The sequence below is a fragment of the Python bivittatus genome, unplaced genomic scaffold (genome assembly GCF_059951505.1).
Source record: "Python bivittatus isolate LINGU-HERP-01145 unplaced genomic scaffold, Pbiv_v1 ctg000680_np1212, whole genome shotgun sequence".
Taxonomy (NCBI): Eukaryota; Metazoa; Chordata; class Lepidosauria; order Squamata; family Pythonidae; genus Python; species Python bivittatus.
This window is the reverse complement of record NW_028277095.1, coordinates 3,549,968-3,567,930: the sequence shown is the minus strand read 5'-3', so window position 1 is coordinate 3,567,930 and position 17,963 is coordinate 3,549,968. Positions and strand designations below refer to the sequence as shown.

The window sequence follows — 17,963 nt, the reverse complement described above, 5'->3', positions numbered from 1 at the left end:
CCTTTCCCATTTTATCTCAACACCTTAAAAACAGTGAATCATAACCATTTACCTGTAATACTCCACAAAAGTGATTTCTTTCCCATCGGACATGGTAAAACTGCTCTTTGGTGTCTTGTTCCAGTCAATGTCATCAATCCGGTAAGTGTTATTGTTGTAACGGGTAATTATAATGTTGCCAATAAGTTGCTTTATACATTCATCTTGGAAATTTTCCCGACTCTGTTGATAAACTGCATGCCTTTGTGAAAACAGAAATGCTTAAAGTTAAAAACCAGGAAGACGCAGGATCTAATCTCGAGTTTATCAGCTGACCTTAGGCAGTCTATTTGCTCCACCGGCAGCACCCTTATGTGTCAAACACACTCACTTACCGTAACTCTGCAATGCTTTGGAGTCCTTGGTGCTCTCCGAGCTTGGCTGTTTGCTTGCAGACTTTTCATTACCCAACTAAGTAACATCATCAGTGCTAGGGAGTGTGGGGTTTCCTCCCTGTTTCTATAGGTTTCCTCCCTGTTTCTACAACTCGAAAAATTAGAATATCGTGCAAATGTTCATTTATGTCAGTAAGGCAACTCAAAAGGTGAAACCAATATATGAGATAGACGCATTACATGCAAAGCGAGATATGTCAAGCCTTACTTTGGTATAATTGTGATGATTATGGCGTACAGCTTATGAAAACCCCAAATTCACAATCTCAGAAAATTAGAATATTACATGACATCAATAACACAAGGATTGGAAATAGAACAATATCGGACCTCTGCAAAGTATAAGCATGCATATGTACTCAGTACTTGGTTTGGGCCCCTTTTGCAGCAATGACTGCCGCAATGCGGTGTGGCATGGATGCTATCAGCCTGTGGCACTGCTGAGGTGTTATGGAAGACCAGGATGCTTCAATAGCGGCCTTCAGCTCCGCTGCATTGTTCGGTCTCATGTCCCTCATCTTTCTCTTGGCAATGCCCCATAGATTCTCTATGGGGTTCAGGTCAAGCGAATTTGCTGGCCAATCAAGCACAGTAATCCCATGGTCACTGAACCAGGTTTTGGTACTTTTGGCAGTGTGGGCAGGTGCCAAGTCCTGCTGGAAAATGAAGTCAGCATTCCCATAAAGCTCATCTGCGGAAGGAAGCACGAAGTGCTCCAAAATCTCCTGGTAGACGGCTGCGGTGAGCCTGGACTTAATGAAGCACAGTGGACCAACACCAGCAGATGACATGGCTCCCCAAATCAACACAGACTGTGGAAACTTCACACTGGACTTCAAGCATTGTGCATTGTGTGCCTCTCCATTCTTCCTCCAGACTCTGGGTCCTTGGTTCCCAAATAAGATGCAAAAGTTGCTCTCATCAGAAAAGAGGACTTTGGACCACTGGGCAACAGACCAGTTCTTTTTTTCTGTAGTCCAGGTAAGACACTTCTAACGTTGTTTGTTGTTCAGGAGCGGCTTGACAAGAGGAATACGACATTTGAAGCCCATGTCCAGGATCTGTCTGTGCGTGGTGGCTCTTGATGCACTAACTCCAGCCTCAGTCCACTCCTTGTGAAAGTCCCCAACACTTCTGAATGGCCTTTTCCTGACAATCCTCTCCAGGCTGCGGTCATCCCTGCTGCTTGTGCACCTTTTTCTTCCACACTTTTCCCTTCCACATAACCTTCTATTGATGTGCTTTGATACAGCACTTTCGGAACATCCAACTTCTTTTGCAATTACCTTTTGGGGCTTTCCCTCCTTATGGAGGGTGTCAATGATGGTTTTCTGCACAACTGTCAGGTCAGCAGTCTTTTTCATGATTGTGATTCCTACTGAACCAGCCTGAGAGACCATTTAAAGGCTCAGGAACCCTTTGCAGGTGTTATGGATTCATTAGCTGATTAGAGTGGGACACTTTGAGCCTAGAATATTGAACCTTTTCACACTATTCTAATTTTCTGAGATTGTGAATTTGGGGTTTTCATAAGCTGTACGCCATAATCATCACAATTATACCAAAGTAAGGCTTGACATATCTCGCTTTGCATGTAATGCGTCTATCTCATATATTGGTTTCACCTTTTGAGTTGCCTTACTGACATAAATGAACATTTGCACAATATTCTAATTTTTCGAATTTCACCTGTATGCAGTAGCTTGCCCTGCCAGTGTGGGTGGGGTGTGGTTTTCTCCTTGGTAGTTCCTTGATTAGGGTAGTGTTTTCTGCCTGTTTGTTTGGGGCTGATCTTTGCTTATCTGAATGTTGGCTGCTGGAAGGGATGTGTCGTAGTGTTTTTGTTTCCTTCCAAGGTTTTTTATCATCTCTTCTGAATGGTGTGTAATGGTCTTACATAGCCAGATAATGAATTACCAACAGAAGAGAATATGTATAGCTCAGGGTTGAACTGTGGAGTCCTTGGTGTTCTCTGAGCTTGATTGTTTTCTTGTAACGTTTGCAAGCTGAAGATGTTACCTGGCCAGGTAACGAAATGTTTGCAAAAAAACAATCAAGCTCAGAGAACACCAAGGACTCCACAGATAATGAATTGCATGAGATACCTGGGATATGTGATAGTTCAAACGTATTCAGAGAATTATGCATTTTACAACTTGCAGGATCAACACCATCCCTTGATTCTGTCATGGTGCCAGCCTTCTGTTCCAAAAGTCCCCCAAACCTGACTCTTCACAGCAGCCTTGGGATAAGATGGATTCTGAGCTCCTGTCAGTTTCTTTTTTGTGTGCTATGTATGTTTTTTTCCTGGACATACATGAATTTTTAAATTGTTCTTTACTTTTTAAAGTGTAAGCTGCCCAGAGTATTTGGAATCAGGCAGCCAATCAATTTTAAAAGATAAATAAAATAAATCAAAACAGATAAAAATGTTTTTTTCCTAACTAGTGATACACAATTATAAAGAACAAATTAAAGACATAAGATACAAGCAACTTCTCAAAGAAACAGTTTGTTATAAATATATAAGCTAGGGAGATCTAAAATGGGGTTCTCTACGGTGAGAGCTTTATCTATAGGCTCTCACCATAGAGAACCCCTTTTTAGATCTCCCCAGTTTGCATATAGGCTTCCTTTATATAAAGAAATGGAACCAATCTAGTGTCCAGATCATGACTAGCACATATCTCTCATTGGAATTGAGCGCATTTCATCTCACATTATCAAGTACGATAGATCCATTCTAACCAATTTTCAGAGAAATTGTCTTCTTTCTAAAGGTTATTCTACAGATAGTTCACCACTTCCAAAATCAACTCCTAGACAAATTATGTGTCTCAGGCCCAAGCTTCTGTAAACTTCAGGAGCAATTTTGTTTAGACACTAGCTTTGTTATATCGTAGCAGGAATAGATCTCACAATACTCTGAACAGTCTTGCTATGTTTTCTAAGTACATTTAAGACAGCAACATTTTTACTCACATCAAATCCAGGACTGAATCATTCCGTATAATCTTATGAACAACATCAGCCAACAAAAACAGCCCGCCATCTGTCCTTCGGATACTGGCTGCATAGCCAGGCCATATTTGCAACCTTTGAAGAAAATAAATGGTACGCAAAGGAAAACACTCATTTTTCAGTGTCAAAGGCACAGTCAATATTATTTCATGAACAGTCATAGTTAATAATTGCTACTGTCTGTATCCACTGTTTACAATCCCCACCACAGTTATCATATGCATCTGATGAGATTTTAGTTTACTGTATTAAAAGATGCAGTCATAGAACAATCTGATGAGATAAAATTAAAATATATTACATGATGACATTACAATCTAATTTAATGTTATATATTTATTATTGTTGCTCTAATACAGTGTTTCTCAACCTTGGCCACTTTAAGAGGAGTGGACTTCAACTCCCAGAATTCCCCAGCCAGCATGGCTGGCTGGGGAATTCTGGGAGTTGAAGTCCACTCCTGTTAAAGTGGCCAAGGTTGAGAAACACTGCTCTAATATCTATAGACCTCCCAGAGCTTACTAGGATTGAGGCAGCTGATGAATTCCACAAATAAATAAATACAATAATCCATCAAAATATGCCAATGTATTTTTTTTAGTCTTTCCAGAGATACAAGGCAGCGGTTTTTGCTATATCCTGCAAGTAGCTGAAGCGACTCAATTTGCCTCTGAGTTTTTGCTCTAGAATGTATGAAAACATAATAGCACATGCATATATTTTAAAAGAATGTTGCTTCTATTGCACAGATATATTTCAAATAACCAGAGAGTCCACAAAAGACTATTTACTGAAACCCCGGAGTGCACAAAGCAACATACCAACCTGTACTGCTGAAGCACAGTAGCACTGGTGGGATCATAGAAATTTCTCCCAACAAGTTTCATATCTAAAATCCTCATCACCCTGGAATGAAATAAAAAACCAAGACAATAAAGACACTGGGAAATTGAGATTGCTATTTAAGGCCTGAATTCATGGCACAAAAAAACTCATTATTACTCTGCCAGTCCCATTTACAAAAGAGAACAGAAGACATTAGTATCTAGTGAAACATTTCCTTTCTCTAAAGAAAAATAAAAAGCCAGAGTTGATGTATCTGCAGAGTCACTCATGCCCTGGTCACCTCCCGGGTGGATTACTGTAACACGCTCTACATGGGGCTACCCTTGAAGAGTATCCGGAAGCTTCACCTGGTATGGAATGCGGCGGCGCAGACAATTCTGAATGCCCCTAGGAGGGCACATATACCATCACTGTTACGTGAGCTGCATTGGGTGCCAGTCTGCTTCCGGGTCCAATTCAAGGTGTTGGTCATCACTTTTAAAGCCCTTTATGGCACAGGACCAGGTTATCTGAGGAGCTGTCTTGCCCCTGTTAATTCAGCCCGCCCCACTCAAGGGGCATGTTGCAGACCCCACCGGTCAAGGAATTTCAGCTGGTGGGATCTAGGCAGAGGGCATTTTCTGCTGTGGCCCCCACCCTATGGAACAATCTGCCTTCCGAGGCCCAGTGTGCCCCCACTCTCATGGCCTTCAGGAAAGGGGTGAAATCCTGGCTGTGCCAGAAGGCCTGGGGGTCGGATGGGGGCTCGCACCAGTGGAGGTGGCTTATGGGGTGATTGACCTTGCCCCCCCCGGTCATCTTGAATGTTTTTAGTATTTATGTACAGGGTTGGTTTGTTTAGATTTGATTTTTAATGGATTATTTATTTGACTATTTATGGGGGGATTTTTAATTGTTGATGGGGTTTCTGATTTTAACTGTGAGCTGCCCAGAGTCACCCGTTGGGGGGAGATGGGCAGCATACAAATTTAATAACTAACTAACTAAATATATTAGCCTTAGGAAAAATTAGAAATCCCATACAAAAATAATACTTTAAGTTAACTGAAAAGGCACCAAAAAGTATGGAAAATGTTACAGCTACACCCAAGGTCTGGCAATCTTTCTCTCTAGAAACACAAGCCCATACTCAGCAATTAGCAGGGAAGAGTCAAGGACTGGGCTTGTGGAGATAAGGTGCTTTTATTGTCAATACAAAAAGCTTTACAATAATGTAAAGAAGATCAGCTCCCAAAGGATTTAGTTATCAAACATCTTTAGAGCAGACCCAGAATTAAGAGTTGCATCTCTTTCTCCCATTCTTACAATGGACTTCCTGCCACTTGTTTCTTGGCCTTGAATGTGAAGGACACCCACCTCATGTTTCTGACAACGGTCACGTCTGGTGTCAGCCTCTTTGCTTCTGTTTCTTTATTTCAGGAATTCTAGGGAAACTCCTAAGCACAACCCCAAACCCAGGTGCATCGCAGCATTTAACAGAGCAGCAGACGTGGAACAGCCTCATTCCACTTTTCATCTCAAGACTGAGTCTAAATGCAGGCTCCATTGTTTTAATAATAGTGACTCCCGTTTTCTTTTCTAGCCTGATGAGCAAGTGCAAAGTTTTCACTATCCTGTGCTCTTCAGTTAAAATAGAGATTGATCGAAAGGCCAATGAAGGTTTTTCCCCTTAAGAGTACATTACTATATATAATCTTACACCGCACTTCTCTATGTGGCCAGAGGTCCCAAAGCTGAAACCAATCCTAAACACAAATTGATTAGATCAGGCTGCAATAAAGTGTATTGCTGACAGAGAATACTGATGTATTTCCAGAATGGAAGAGACTTACTGAAATTGAGACAATTTCAATCACCAAGAAAAGGAACCAATCAAAATAATTTATAATCACTCCTTTTATTTTTTACCTATACTGAAATGATATAGATACCAACTGGCCACTATAACATACATCCATTTAAAAATAGAGCCTTGGCACCAATTATACTTCATGTAATAACCATATAATACTTATTGCACAGCACAAAAAGTTAAATCCCATCCCTTTACTGTACAGCATGTTTATGTACAGTACAGTACTGTACAACATTTTCATTATGTAAGCTGCACACGCCCTTCTGAGCAGACACACAGATTCATGGTTTAGAGCTGTAATGCCTTAAACAAACTGGCTTTAAAACCAATACATGAGTTAGTAATTGTACTTGAACTATTAATTGTGTAAAGTTTTTCTAGGATTGGCCAATCAATCTTTTGCTATGATATACCAAGTAAGAATACCCATGTTCATTTAATCAACCTGAAGTATTATCACACAAATTAGAAATGTTAAGAGATATTATATGTCATTCATATTGGTCAACATTCAGTCACATGCTTGCTCTTGCTTTGAAAAGATAAATTTCAGCTCAAATTATTTGACAAACAAATTCAGTGAAAAGAAAATAGGTCTAAACATTTTAATATCGATATTTTGTATAACATTTAGTTATTTTAAGAAAGGCTATATTTATGGGATACTTCAAGTCCAGATGTGAGACAGCAGTAATTACGCACCTTCTAAAAACAACATTGTAAAATGGGATGCACAAGTCTGAGCTCGGTTCCAGAATTCTGGTCATCTGAATCTTTATATCGATCTCCATTCCATCTGTCTTTCTCTGACACTTCAGGTCAATATTCTAAAGTAGAAGAAATATATTCTATAAGAACTCAAATACAAGTTGGTAAGATAGCCTAAGAATTCCAAAAGAATTTTGTTTACTACAGAATAGTTATCATTTCCAGTTGCTGCAATAAGTAAATATTGTAGTAAAAAGATACAAGGTATAACTTAGCCATTTTAAGCTCACAAGTGTAACATTTCAGACTGTTTTGTTTTTCCAGGTCACTTGTTTTCAAATTCATCAACACAAAATAAAGAGAAAGTGAAGCAAAAAGCACAAGTGAAACAAACCATTGTTTATAACTAAGCCCGTTATTTTGTTGCCGCTGAATCTGCATACTGTATTAATATACTTATTCTTTTGCTATACTGCCAATTCTTATGTTTTCTGTTAACAAAACCACATGAAAGCTGAAGGACAACCTTTTTCTTCGTAATGGGTGTACAGACCTTGAAGAGGCACCCTTGAAAGCAAGTTCATGCTTAATGTAACATCCTCTCTTAACAAAACCTTGAAGTAGAAAGCCAATTAATTTTAGGTCTCTAATACTTTTGGGTTACACTGATGAAGATATTGCGTAGCGACCAGGGCAATGCTGGTTCAGGTCCCCTTTAACCCACAGCAAACCGGATGACTTTGAGCTAGTCTCTCTCAGCTCAATCTACCTCATGGATAGCTGTGATGGGCAGGGAAGGAGGGGAATGCCCAAGTACACCACTCTGGGCACCTTCATACAAGTATCTGGAACAGTAGGGATGAGAAACGGGAAGAAGAGTTCTTTTTCTATAATGGCTGTATTTGGAAGGTGTTAAGTTATTGTAAATGCTTATCTTTGTTTGGAGGGAAGGGGAAGTCACTTTTCATGTATTTTTTTTCTTTCCCTCTTTAATATTTTTTTCTTTTTTATTTGTACATCTTTTTAGTTTTGTATTAGCTTTTATATATGTAAAACTTCAATAAAAATATTATATATTTTATTATATATTAGATATTAGATATATATTATATATATATCTGGAACAGAAAGCTTTCCACTAATATCATGCCCATTGATACAGCTAAGCTATATAGTCATCTGAGGAATTCAGCTATCCTGCCACTTATTGCAATTGGAGAAATCAACTGGAAAAGGGGGAAGGAAAGTTACTTCCTTTGGCTCATTTCATAAGGTGCATTTCAATATTTTCACATTCCTTTCAGTTGCAGTATAACTCAGAAGAATAAACAAACAGGGCATCATTCAATTCTAAACTGATAGATGGGTAAAAAAAACATTCAGACAGTATCCAGAGCAAAGAGAATGCTTTAATCCAAAGTTCTTTTTATCTGCTCTAGGTGAAAACACCAGAGTTTCTATTTGCCTTTTTAAAAAGAATCTGTCGTCATGAACTAGAAACACCTCAAGCTCAGTAGTAGCTTTGCTACTCCTACATAACAGAAGAATTTCAGGTGATGTCCCATCCAAAGGGAGTGGGGGGTTGGGGGGGTTGGTCAACTAGCACTGATGAGGATTTGGGATGAAACACCCAATGTCAGATAGATTGGTTCCAGCAAACTTTTCTGTTCCTTCCTCCAGCCTTACTTGAGGCAACTTGATAGGTAAGTAGAGAATAGAGCCATCAAATGCGGTAATGTCTCCTGTCACTGATTTATGTTCCTTCAGCATCCCAAAACGCATGCTTTTACATTCCACCTCTGGCCTGAAAGTCAAGAGGAAAGTGAAAAAAAAAAAAAGATGATGCCGGCAGTACATTTTTGTTAAAAAAACAAAAGTGTTTCTGTTCATCTTAACCAAAAGCTGCATTGTCCTAGTTTATCCCAAGACCTAAAATGACAAATCCAGTCTGAAAAATGTCACAATACATTCAAGATTTCTTAATATTGTGAATAGAAAGGCAGCCCTCACAAGCTGGTGGCTATACTATTGCACTGAAAGACAGCATCAAGGAAGAGCTTTGACTGTTTCCTTTTTCAGTGAAGGCTTCAAATAAGACGTATGGACTTTAGATTGCATTTCCACAAGAAATTATTCAGGTTCCATACAGCCTTATGTCATCAACTGATATACATCAATGAGCAGACAATTTGAAGGTCCCTCCGAAAACTTTAACACAGTAGCAACAATAGTCAGATTGCTTAGATTAAAACTGTTGCCCCTGGATGCAATAAATATTTTGGTTGAGAATAACAATCTTCCTAGCTCTGTCAAGACCACCTCACAATGTTAGCAACTGATGCTTTCAAAAACACTTTATCAAGATAGCCTCAATGGTTAGAAAATGTGAATGATATTCCACATAGCCTCAAGATTAGAAAACACAATTTATATTCCTTTAAATCCTAGCATATAAAATTCCAAGAATATGGGAAGAAGCATATTAGTTGGACTCAACCTGGAGAATGATTTGAGTTAAAAATTACTTCTGCTCACATTCAGCTTCTGAAGCCATTACAGACCACAAAGCAACTGTCTTCAACTGTCAAGGAAAGAGTAAGATTCAAGGACTACTACCTGAACGTTACGTGGTATTGATACACAGCTTCATTTTTACAGTGTATTTGAATCAGATTCAGTGCCAAAGGGATCGATATCCCTTTCAACCCTTGCTTCATAAATGGTTCTCTGGAAGGACAAAAGTGTACTTGAAATAATTTCTCTGATTCACTTAAGAGAAAAGACAGTATCATAATAAAGGCATGAGGCTGCTGAACCTCATGAATACTGTACTTCCATTCAATAGCACTTACTCTTCAGTGTTCAAAGAATCAGAATAGAAACAGTAACCAAGAACCAGTTTTGGATAACAGATGTGCTAAAATTTGGTATTAACAAGTTGTATCTTCACAAGATTGTTTACAAATCCTTAAAAGAGAGATGATTTCCAGTATCTAAAGGAATCAGTTGAGGGAAAATATTTCTGGCTTTTGTAGTAATCTTGATTACACTTCTGAATCTGGACAATTATTCCCCAGTCTCTAATCTTCTCTTCCCAGTTCAAAAATGAGAGATAACGATAGCTTCTCAGTGATTTTGGAAGAAACCAATTTAAATTTAAATCTGCTGCAGCCTAGTGTCAGAGTTCAGATTTAGGTTCAGGAATGAAAGATCCCTGGTTACTTTGATGGATTATTCACTGATCCATGATTTTATTTATGAATTTCTAAATTACTTCAGTCAAGGCTACCAAGGATGGACAACATGCAGCTTGCAGATTCCCATTACACCTCACAATTAAAATCACTAAATTTCAGCTACGTGATTTTGGGCTATTTAGAGGGAGTAGCTTTTAGGGAGGGAATGGTTGTTCCCAGAGCATTTCTGTGCCCATTCCCCTACTTAAAATCCTCCCTCAGATGCAAAAAGAGCTGAAAAAACAGCCCCATCTCTTTTACTGACCTCAGCACTATGGTATCTAAGATTTAATACTCTACAGAGGAATCTGGCTTTGTTGCTTTGTTCATACCATTTCTCACTTACTTTTTATCCAAGTGCTCATCTGAAACTACAGAAGGAATCTCTGGACTGGGCTCCTTTGATGGCGCTGAATGAAGACTTTCTATACCCGAGGTAGAGGGTCTTATGTGGGTGTGACCAAGCCCCAAGACTCCTCTTCCAAGCCCGAAAAAAGGCTTTTCACTTTCCACATAACTTGGTACCCTGGAGAATATTTGAAAGGAAAAAAAGGACCAAAACCCACAAAGCTAAATTTTCTGCACTCCTTTTATGCTTTTATTTATTTGATTTGTATCCCACTTTTATTTGTACATCTCAAGGTGGCATACATAATACTCCTTCCTCCCATTTTCCCCACAGCCACCCTGTGTGGTGGGTTGGGCTGAGAGAGGGGGACTGGCCCAAGGTCACCCAGCTGGCTTCTGTGCCTAAGCAAGGACTCCTAGTTTCCAGTCCAGCTCCTTAACCACTTTACCAAACTGGCTCTCGATGTCTGGTGTGTTTGAAAATTCAGTTTTTCAGTTTAAATTGAACCTGGATTTTCTGAATCCAAACTTAAAACTTAAAGGGCATTAAATATAAGTATTACAGAAATAAAAAAAATTGCAAACTGCAAGTTAAATGCAATGTTCACGTAAGATAAATCTCATTAATATCTCTTCTCTACTTAAAATAACTACTTAATCACTACTTAAAATACTAATAAACCTTCACTACTTAAAAAAATCAGAAAACAGACAATTTTGTTGTTTTGTTCCTGAAAGCCGCAATATTTTAGAATGGAAAGTTGCAGATATACAGTGTGACATAAATTATGAGTGCTAGCTTTCACAGGACTGGGGGTTCTGTTTGTAATTAGCTATACATAACTGTCACAACACCTTTCTGATTAAAATAAATGCAGCCATTTATCATTGAAACTTAAATCAGAAAGTTGATAAACCGAGCACTAAGTTCACTTCAGTTGTCCAAGGAGTATATCAATCAAAGTAACCGAATAATTACAGGGTGTTTAATGCAATCTTTCATTTTTATCCAACCACCTTGACCCCGACATTGCTTAACTCACATGCCACGGCCAAGAAGCACCGGCTCCACCTTGCTGTCTCCAGCTGGCCCTGCTCTCAACCCTGTACAGATCTGCTGTGTTGGGACATCTACTCTGGGTTTCATGTTCATGTCACCTATTCCTCTCCCCAAAATGCCTCGACCTGGATAGACTGTTTCAAAAATAAAGTCAAGATAGAACACAAGTTATTTGTACAGTGCCAAAGATAATTATTGAAGTATAAGAAAGAAGATTCTATATAGCAAGAGAACTTACCCAAAGGAGGCCTAGGAGCTATCTCAAAACCAAGGCCCCGAAACATGGAGGCCAGTGTTGGAACAGACACAAAAGGCTCCTGAATTAGAAGAGAACACAGACTTTTACCTATGCACTACAAAGTCTTAGTTAAGCTTGAAAATTAAAATAAAAGAAACAAAACTTGGCAGGTGAAGGTCTCCAGCTCTCTAAAACAGCAAGATTCTTCTGTGCCCCCAGGCTTTATTGTTTTCAAATAACCACTACAAGAAATAGGTTGTTTCAGCCATTTTCTTTATTAATGAGTAAAGTAGTAAAATCTAGTTTTACTACTAGATCTAGAAAATCTAAGAATATAAATCCTACCCGTTTGAACTTGCAGAAAAACTACATACTTGAAGCTACTTCTAGAGTCAAGCTCTATGTCGCTGCTGAGGCCTTATTTTTTGCAAAGTTAGCTTGAAGAGTATTCAGAGATGTTCCATACTACAAATTAGTATGGCATTGTATTCTTCCATAATTGCTGTCCTGTGACCAGAATTTTCTATAACATTAGCTCACAAACAAATCCCATGCAGCAAATGTCCACACCAGGTAAAAAGTCTACTGCTTACAGGTTTGTTATTTCTAGTGCAGGGAAATCTAGTATTAATAAGTACCACTCCTAAAACAGCCAAATCAGTGTTGTCCAAAGGAAGAATAGGACATTCTGGAGTTCTCTAGAATGCAACCTTTTGTGCCTTCCAAATTAATAGCCTTAATTATCACTTATAGACCATTCACTAATTGCCTCTTGTCAGTTTCTGTTCCTCTGGGAAGGTTGGAATTAGTTAACAATTTCCTGTCTGCCTGCCCCACTATTTCATTTTTTTTTTTTTTTAGAAGAAATGTAACCAGTAGTTTAAAAAGGGGAACATCAAGACTGTCTTTAAAAACCAGGTTCAAAAGATCCTAAAAAACCTAGAAAAAAAGAAAATTGTGGAAAGCTGACAATTATGTCACTTTCCACTGAAAGTGAGTAAAGACAGTAATAGATCTTAACTTTTTTTTTCTCTTTGTTCTTTTATAAAGTTTTATGTTCTGACCTCATAAGCATTCCTTGAGCAGCAGCTATAAACACGTCAGACACAAGACTCACTGCAAAGAAAAAATCATTTCTATCCAGTCAGTTTCAGCAAACCCATGCATTCTATGAAACCAACTATCCCAGGTAAGGGAGGAAAGTACCATAGATTCAATAGGCTCCTCCTAACTACTTTCCAGCAGAAATTTATGTAGAATCAACTGCTATTGTAAAATCATCTATTCACCTTTTGGCCACCTCTTGGTGACGAGAGCCCTCCTTCTGTCTTGCCTGTTGAAAGAAGGGATTTGCCCCCGATATCTGTGGTATCTTCAGCCTCAGGCACCTGTAGCTGAGATTTTGGCATGTGCCCAGCAACAGACATCTGGAAAGAGGCACCACCCCGAAATGTAGGCCTTATGGGGTGCATGGTGCTGTTTGAGGGAAAATATGCCTTTCAGGAAGATATACAATTATTTGCAGAAGCAAACAGAACACAGAAAAAGTGACAAGGCTGCATATGATCAACCAATAAAGCCTATCATAGCCAACACCTTTCCAATATTGGTACTTCAAGTTTAGCCTCTCTTCCAGAAAACAGCATTCATCTCCCTGCACAGACAAAATATACAAAGCAGATTTTTGTAAGAAATACGTTTTAATTCACCCTTAAAACTTTATTTTTTCCCTTGATCGTCCCCCAACACTTGGTTCTTCTAGAGAATAATGTTAAAAAACAAAAGTAACAGTACTGCACGCAGTTTATAAACTTCAGCTGCCAACTACCAAACCAACACAGAGGCAAAGAAGGTGAGGTGATGGTGGCAGTCCTTGCAGAAACAGAGCCCCGCGTGGGAGGCCGTGTTTGCTCTGCTAGCAACCCCATTGCAGGAGATCTTTCTTCCAAATCAGATAGTTGGATGTGGGGAGGAAGTGTGGAGCTTGAGCTCCCATTCAGTTTGCCTCATTTCTTCGGGTCTTCCTTTGGCAACAGATTTTTTTAAGGGGGAAAGCCATTCCCTGCAGACTTAGACTTAAATGATAGGTTGGGGGAGCTACTTTTATCCTGGAAAAACCCAACAGGTGAAAGAGGGTTGGGAAGCGGGGTGAGGAGGCACAGGGAAGAGCAGCATGGCAAAGTCAGACCCCAGTTTGGTTCAGTTCTGCTAGATCCTTTCCTTGCAATTCCCAGGCAGTTCTGATCTGAGGGTACAGCTAAGATGGCTTTTTGGCATGCCGCAGCTCAAGGACTGCTTGCCACTCAGCAAGGCAGGGTGCGGGGCAGCCAAAAGGGCAGAGATGGAGGAGGGAGATAGGTGGGCAGGGGGAGTTGAAGCACCCTTGTGGTCGTAAGTGTGGACAGGCTGCCAACTGCCCAAATTTTGATCATTTGGCTGCAAAGGCACTGCAAAGTCTGTAACTTTTTTATTATTGTGAGCCGCCCAGAGTCACCCATTGGGGGAGATGGGCGGCATACAAATTTGAAAATAAATTAAAAAAATAAATAAAACTTCAGCCACAGGTTGTAAGTCCCTTCATTCAGCACGGCCGTAACTTTGAATGGTTGCTGAATGAATGGTCGTATGTCGAGGACTACTGGTATTTTAATCCAAGACGATAAATGCTCTTCCCAGAATTCCTAGCCAATAAAGACCATTTAGCTTGAAAACTAAGAACTGTGGTTCCAACACATCTGAAGACCACCTAGGTGGACACATTCTATATATCCCATAATCACCAGCTGTATTTTTATTTATTATTAAATTTATATGCCGCCCATCTCTCCCAACGGGAAATTGTATGCACATAGGAACCCTTAACTTGGCTACTAAATTAGCTCCTTCTCCAGATCCCCACATTACAATAAACCAAATGGCCAAAGTTCACAGAATACACAAAGCCACAAGAAACCAACAAACCAAAAGGCATGGATGAAACAAACCAAGCTTCACCTATTGTGCAAACACAGCCACTTAAATCTTATACATGACCTGGTTTAAGTGCATTGTACAGGTGCAGCTCAACCAAGCCAAACAATACCACAAGGCCAAAGAAATCATCCAACCCAGCAAGTCAGAATTATATTTGCTCCCACCCTCCAGAGAGAGTCCAGCCAAAACTAAAAGGAACAATTCAGCTAAAAGGAAAGAAATTACAGACACAGTAAAACCAATATGCACTATAATATATGGATAGTTGTCATAAGAATCACATTCATATAAATATAAAATCCTCAATGCATAACTTGACACCCTGCCACCTAACTTTCATATATATACACATGCACGCACACACGCATATGCATGCACAGTACTGTGCAAAAGTTTCAGGCAGGTGTGAAAAAATGCTGTAAAGTAAGAATGCTTTCAAAAATATATATTGTAATTGTTTGTTTACCAATTTACAAAATGCAAAGTGAGCAAACAGGAAAAAAAAACCCAAATCAAATCAATATTTGGTGTGACCACCCTTTGCCTTCAAAACAGCATCAGTTCTTCTAGGTACACTTGCACACAGTTTTTGAAGGAACTCGGCAGGTAGGTTGTTCCAAACATCTTGGAGAACTACAGATCTCCTGTGGATGTAGGCTGCCTCAAGTCCTTCTGTCTCTTCATGTAATCCCAGACAGACTCAATGCTGTTGAGATCAGGGCTCTGTGGGGGCAAAACCATCACTTCCAGGACTCCCTGTTCTTCTTTATGCTGAAGATAGTTCTTAATGACATTGGCTGTATGTTTGGGGTCGTCCTGCCGCAGAATAAATTTGGGGCCAATCACACACCTTCCTGATAGAATGGCATGATGGATAAGTATCTTTCTGTATTTCTCAGCATGGAGGACACCATTGATCCTGACCAAATCTCCAACTCCATTGGCAGAAATGCAGCCCCAAACTTGCAAGGAACCTCCAACATGCTTCACTATTGCCTGCAGACACTCATTATTGTACCGCTCTCCAGCCCTTCGGCAAACAAACTGTCTCCTGCTACAGCCAAATACTTCAAATTTTGACTTATCAGTCCAGAGCACCTGGTGCCATTTTTCTGCACCCCAGTTCCTAAGTTTTCGTGCACAGTTGAGTCACTTAGCCTTGTTACCACGTCGGAGGTATGGCTTTTTGGCCACAATTCTTCCATGAAAACCACTTCTGGCCAGACTTCTCCGGACAGTAGATGGGTGTACCTGGGTCCCACAGGTCCCCGCCAGTTCTGTGCTGATGGCACTGCTGGACATCTTCTAATATCGAAGGGAAGTAAGCATGATATGTCTTTCATCTGCTGCATTAAGTTTCTTTGGCCAACCACTGCGTCTATAGTCCTCAACGTTGCCCAATTCTTTGTGCGTCTTCAAAAGAGCTTGAACAGCACATCTTGAAACCCCAGTCTGCTTTGAAATTTTTGCCTGGGAGAGACCTTGCAGATGCAATATAACTACATTGTGTTTTGTTGCTGTGCTCAGTCTTGCCATGGTGGATGACCTGTGACATGAAACTGTCTTCCACAACCTCACCTTACTAGTAGTTTGGCTGTTCCCCACCCAGTTTTAAGCCTCCTACGCAGCTCTGTTTCAGTTACTGACTGTTTCACATATGAAATTGATGATCATTAGCACCTGCTTGGTATAATTGGTTAATCATACACCTGACTCTAATCCTACAAATCCCTGACTCTGTGCAAGTGTACAAAGTGTGCAAGTGTAAGAATTGATTCTGGTTTGAAGCCAAAGGGTAGTCACACCAAATATTGATTTGATTTAGATTTTTCTTCTGTTTTCTCACTCTGCATTTTGTAAATTGATAAACAATCACAATATATATTTTTGAAAGCATTCTTACTTTACAGCGTTTTTTCACACCCGCCTAAAACATTTGCGCAGTACTGTATATTACAAAGGACAGCCCGACCGCCTAATTTTACTAACCACCATCTTCAATACTTACAGCTCCTTCCCCCAAGTTTAAGTCGAGTGTAAATAATTTAATTCTTAATTAAATCATTTGAAGTTTGGATAAGCTGAAATCGAGTCCAACTTTGCAGATCGCGCAAATGCAGCCGCTCCCCCTCGGAGCGACCCGACTCAACACGGAGCGGGGAAGGGAGGGCGGCTTTGAAGCGCATTCACACAACACACAAAAGCGCAACCCGAACCAAGAGGAAGGCTCCCAGCAAACCCAGCCCCTCAGTCCTTACCTGACGAGGCCAAGCGGGCTGTGTGAACGCAGGCCCGGCGGGGCAGGAGATCCTCAGCTGCCCCCCCCCCAGTGCTCTTGCGCTCTCGATCCCGCGGATTTCTGATCGCGGGGAGACGCAAAAGCGGAAGAGCCGCTCAAACACCTGGAGGTAAAGGGCTCCTCGCACCCTTCCTGCCGGGCACCAGGGCGGAAACAAACCCCCTCACCCCGCCGCGACGCCTTTCCTCGCCGACTTACCTGGGAGTGACCTCCACCGAATTCAGCGGGGCTTACTTCCGAGTAGACATGCGAAGAGCCGTACCGTTGAGGTCTCCTCTCCCGGAGACGAAACGCACCCATCCACCGGCCGCCGGCCTGCGCCGTCAAAGGCCTTCTTGCGCCTCGCGCGGCGCCCAACTCCCCTCAGCCGCCGAGAAAGGCCCACTCACGCCCCACCCAGCCTATTCCAGGGCGCGAGCCGCACCTTCACGCCTCAGTTCCAGCCCCTCATTAGGCGCGGTCCCCGCCACTCCACGAGGACTTGCTCTCCTATTGGTGAAGGGCTCGCGTTCGGGGCCCGCCTCCGTTTGGAGCCGCCCAAGTCTAACCACAACGTGGGGGCAAGAGAAAAAAAAATAACCCTCTTCGAGGCAGCAGCCCGGCCTCCCATGGGATTTACTTGGATTTATTTTAGTAAGGATGCCCGCGAAACACTGTTCCCACGTATTAGTCTGTCGTGTACCGAGTCTCTCTTTAGTAGTACGGTCCATTCGTGAGAGGAGGGAAAGCGCAGAAGCGTGCCCGGCGGGCGCGTGTTCCGGGGTGGCTGTTCTGAGCATGTGCGGGGCTTTTCTGTGGAGAAACGAAACTCAGTTCTTGAATTCATCGTGTCGAGGACAGTTGGGTTATTCGTGTGTAAACCGGACTGTGACACAGTTATTTTTCCACAGCTTAAACCACTTTTTATTCTGCAAATGTTGAAGGCTTGTTCACATTTGTTTGTTT

The 17,963-nt window shown here is 40.9% G+C and overlaps 1 protein-coding gene across 1 annotated transcript in view; it reads right to left on the bottom strand.

Moving 5' to 3' along the window:
* PIWIL2 (piwi like RNA-mediated gene silencing 2) overlaps window positions 1-17,375 on the bottom strand; it is a 40,510-nt gene extending 23,135 nt beyond the window's left edge. The window contains exons 1-11 of the mRNA XM_088151886.1: window positions 17,217-17,375; window positions 13,036-13,222; window positions 11,747-11,825; window positions 11,492-11,642; window positions 10,447-10,617; window positions 9,481-9,591; window positions 8,551-8,668; window positions 6,859-6,983; window positions 4,281-4,361; window positions 3,417-3,530; window positions 53-241 (exon numbers count right to left, since the gene is read on the bottom strand). Of these exons, the coding sequence (XP_088008012.1) occupies window positions 53-241; window positions 3,417-3,530; window positions 4,281-4,361; window positions 6,859-6,983; window positions 8,551-8,668; window positions 9,481-9,591; window positions 10,447-10,617; window positions 11,492-11,642; window positions 11,747-11,825; window positions 13,036-13,218 (1,322 nt within the window). The 5' untranslated portion in view covers window positions 13,219-13,222; window positions 17,217-17,375. The remainder of the gene's footprint in view (window positions 1-52; window positions 242-3,416; window positions 3,531-4,280; window positions 4,362-6,858; window positions 6,984-8,550; window positions 8,669-9,480; window positions 9,592-10,446; window positions 10,618-11,491; window positions 11,643-11,746; window positions 11,826-13,035; window positions 13,223-17,216) is intronic.
* Window positions 17,376-17,963: the final 588 nt, after the last annotated feature.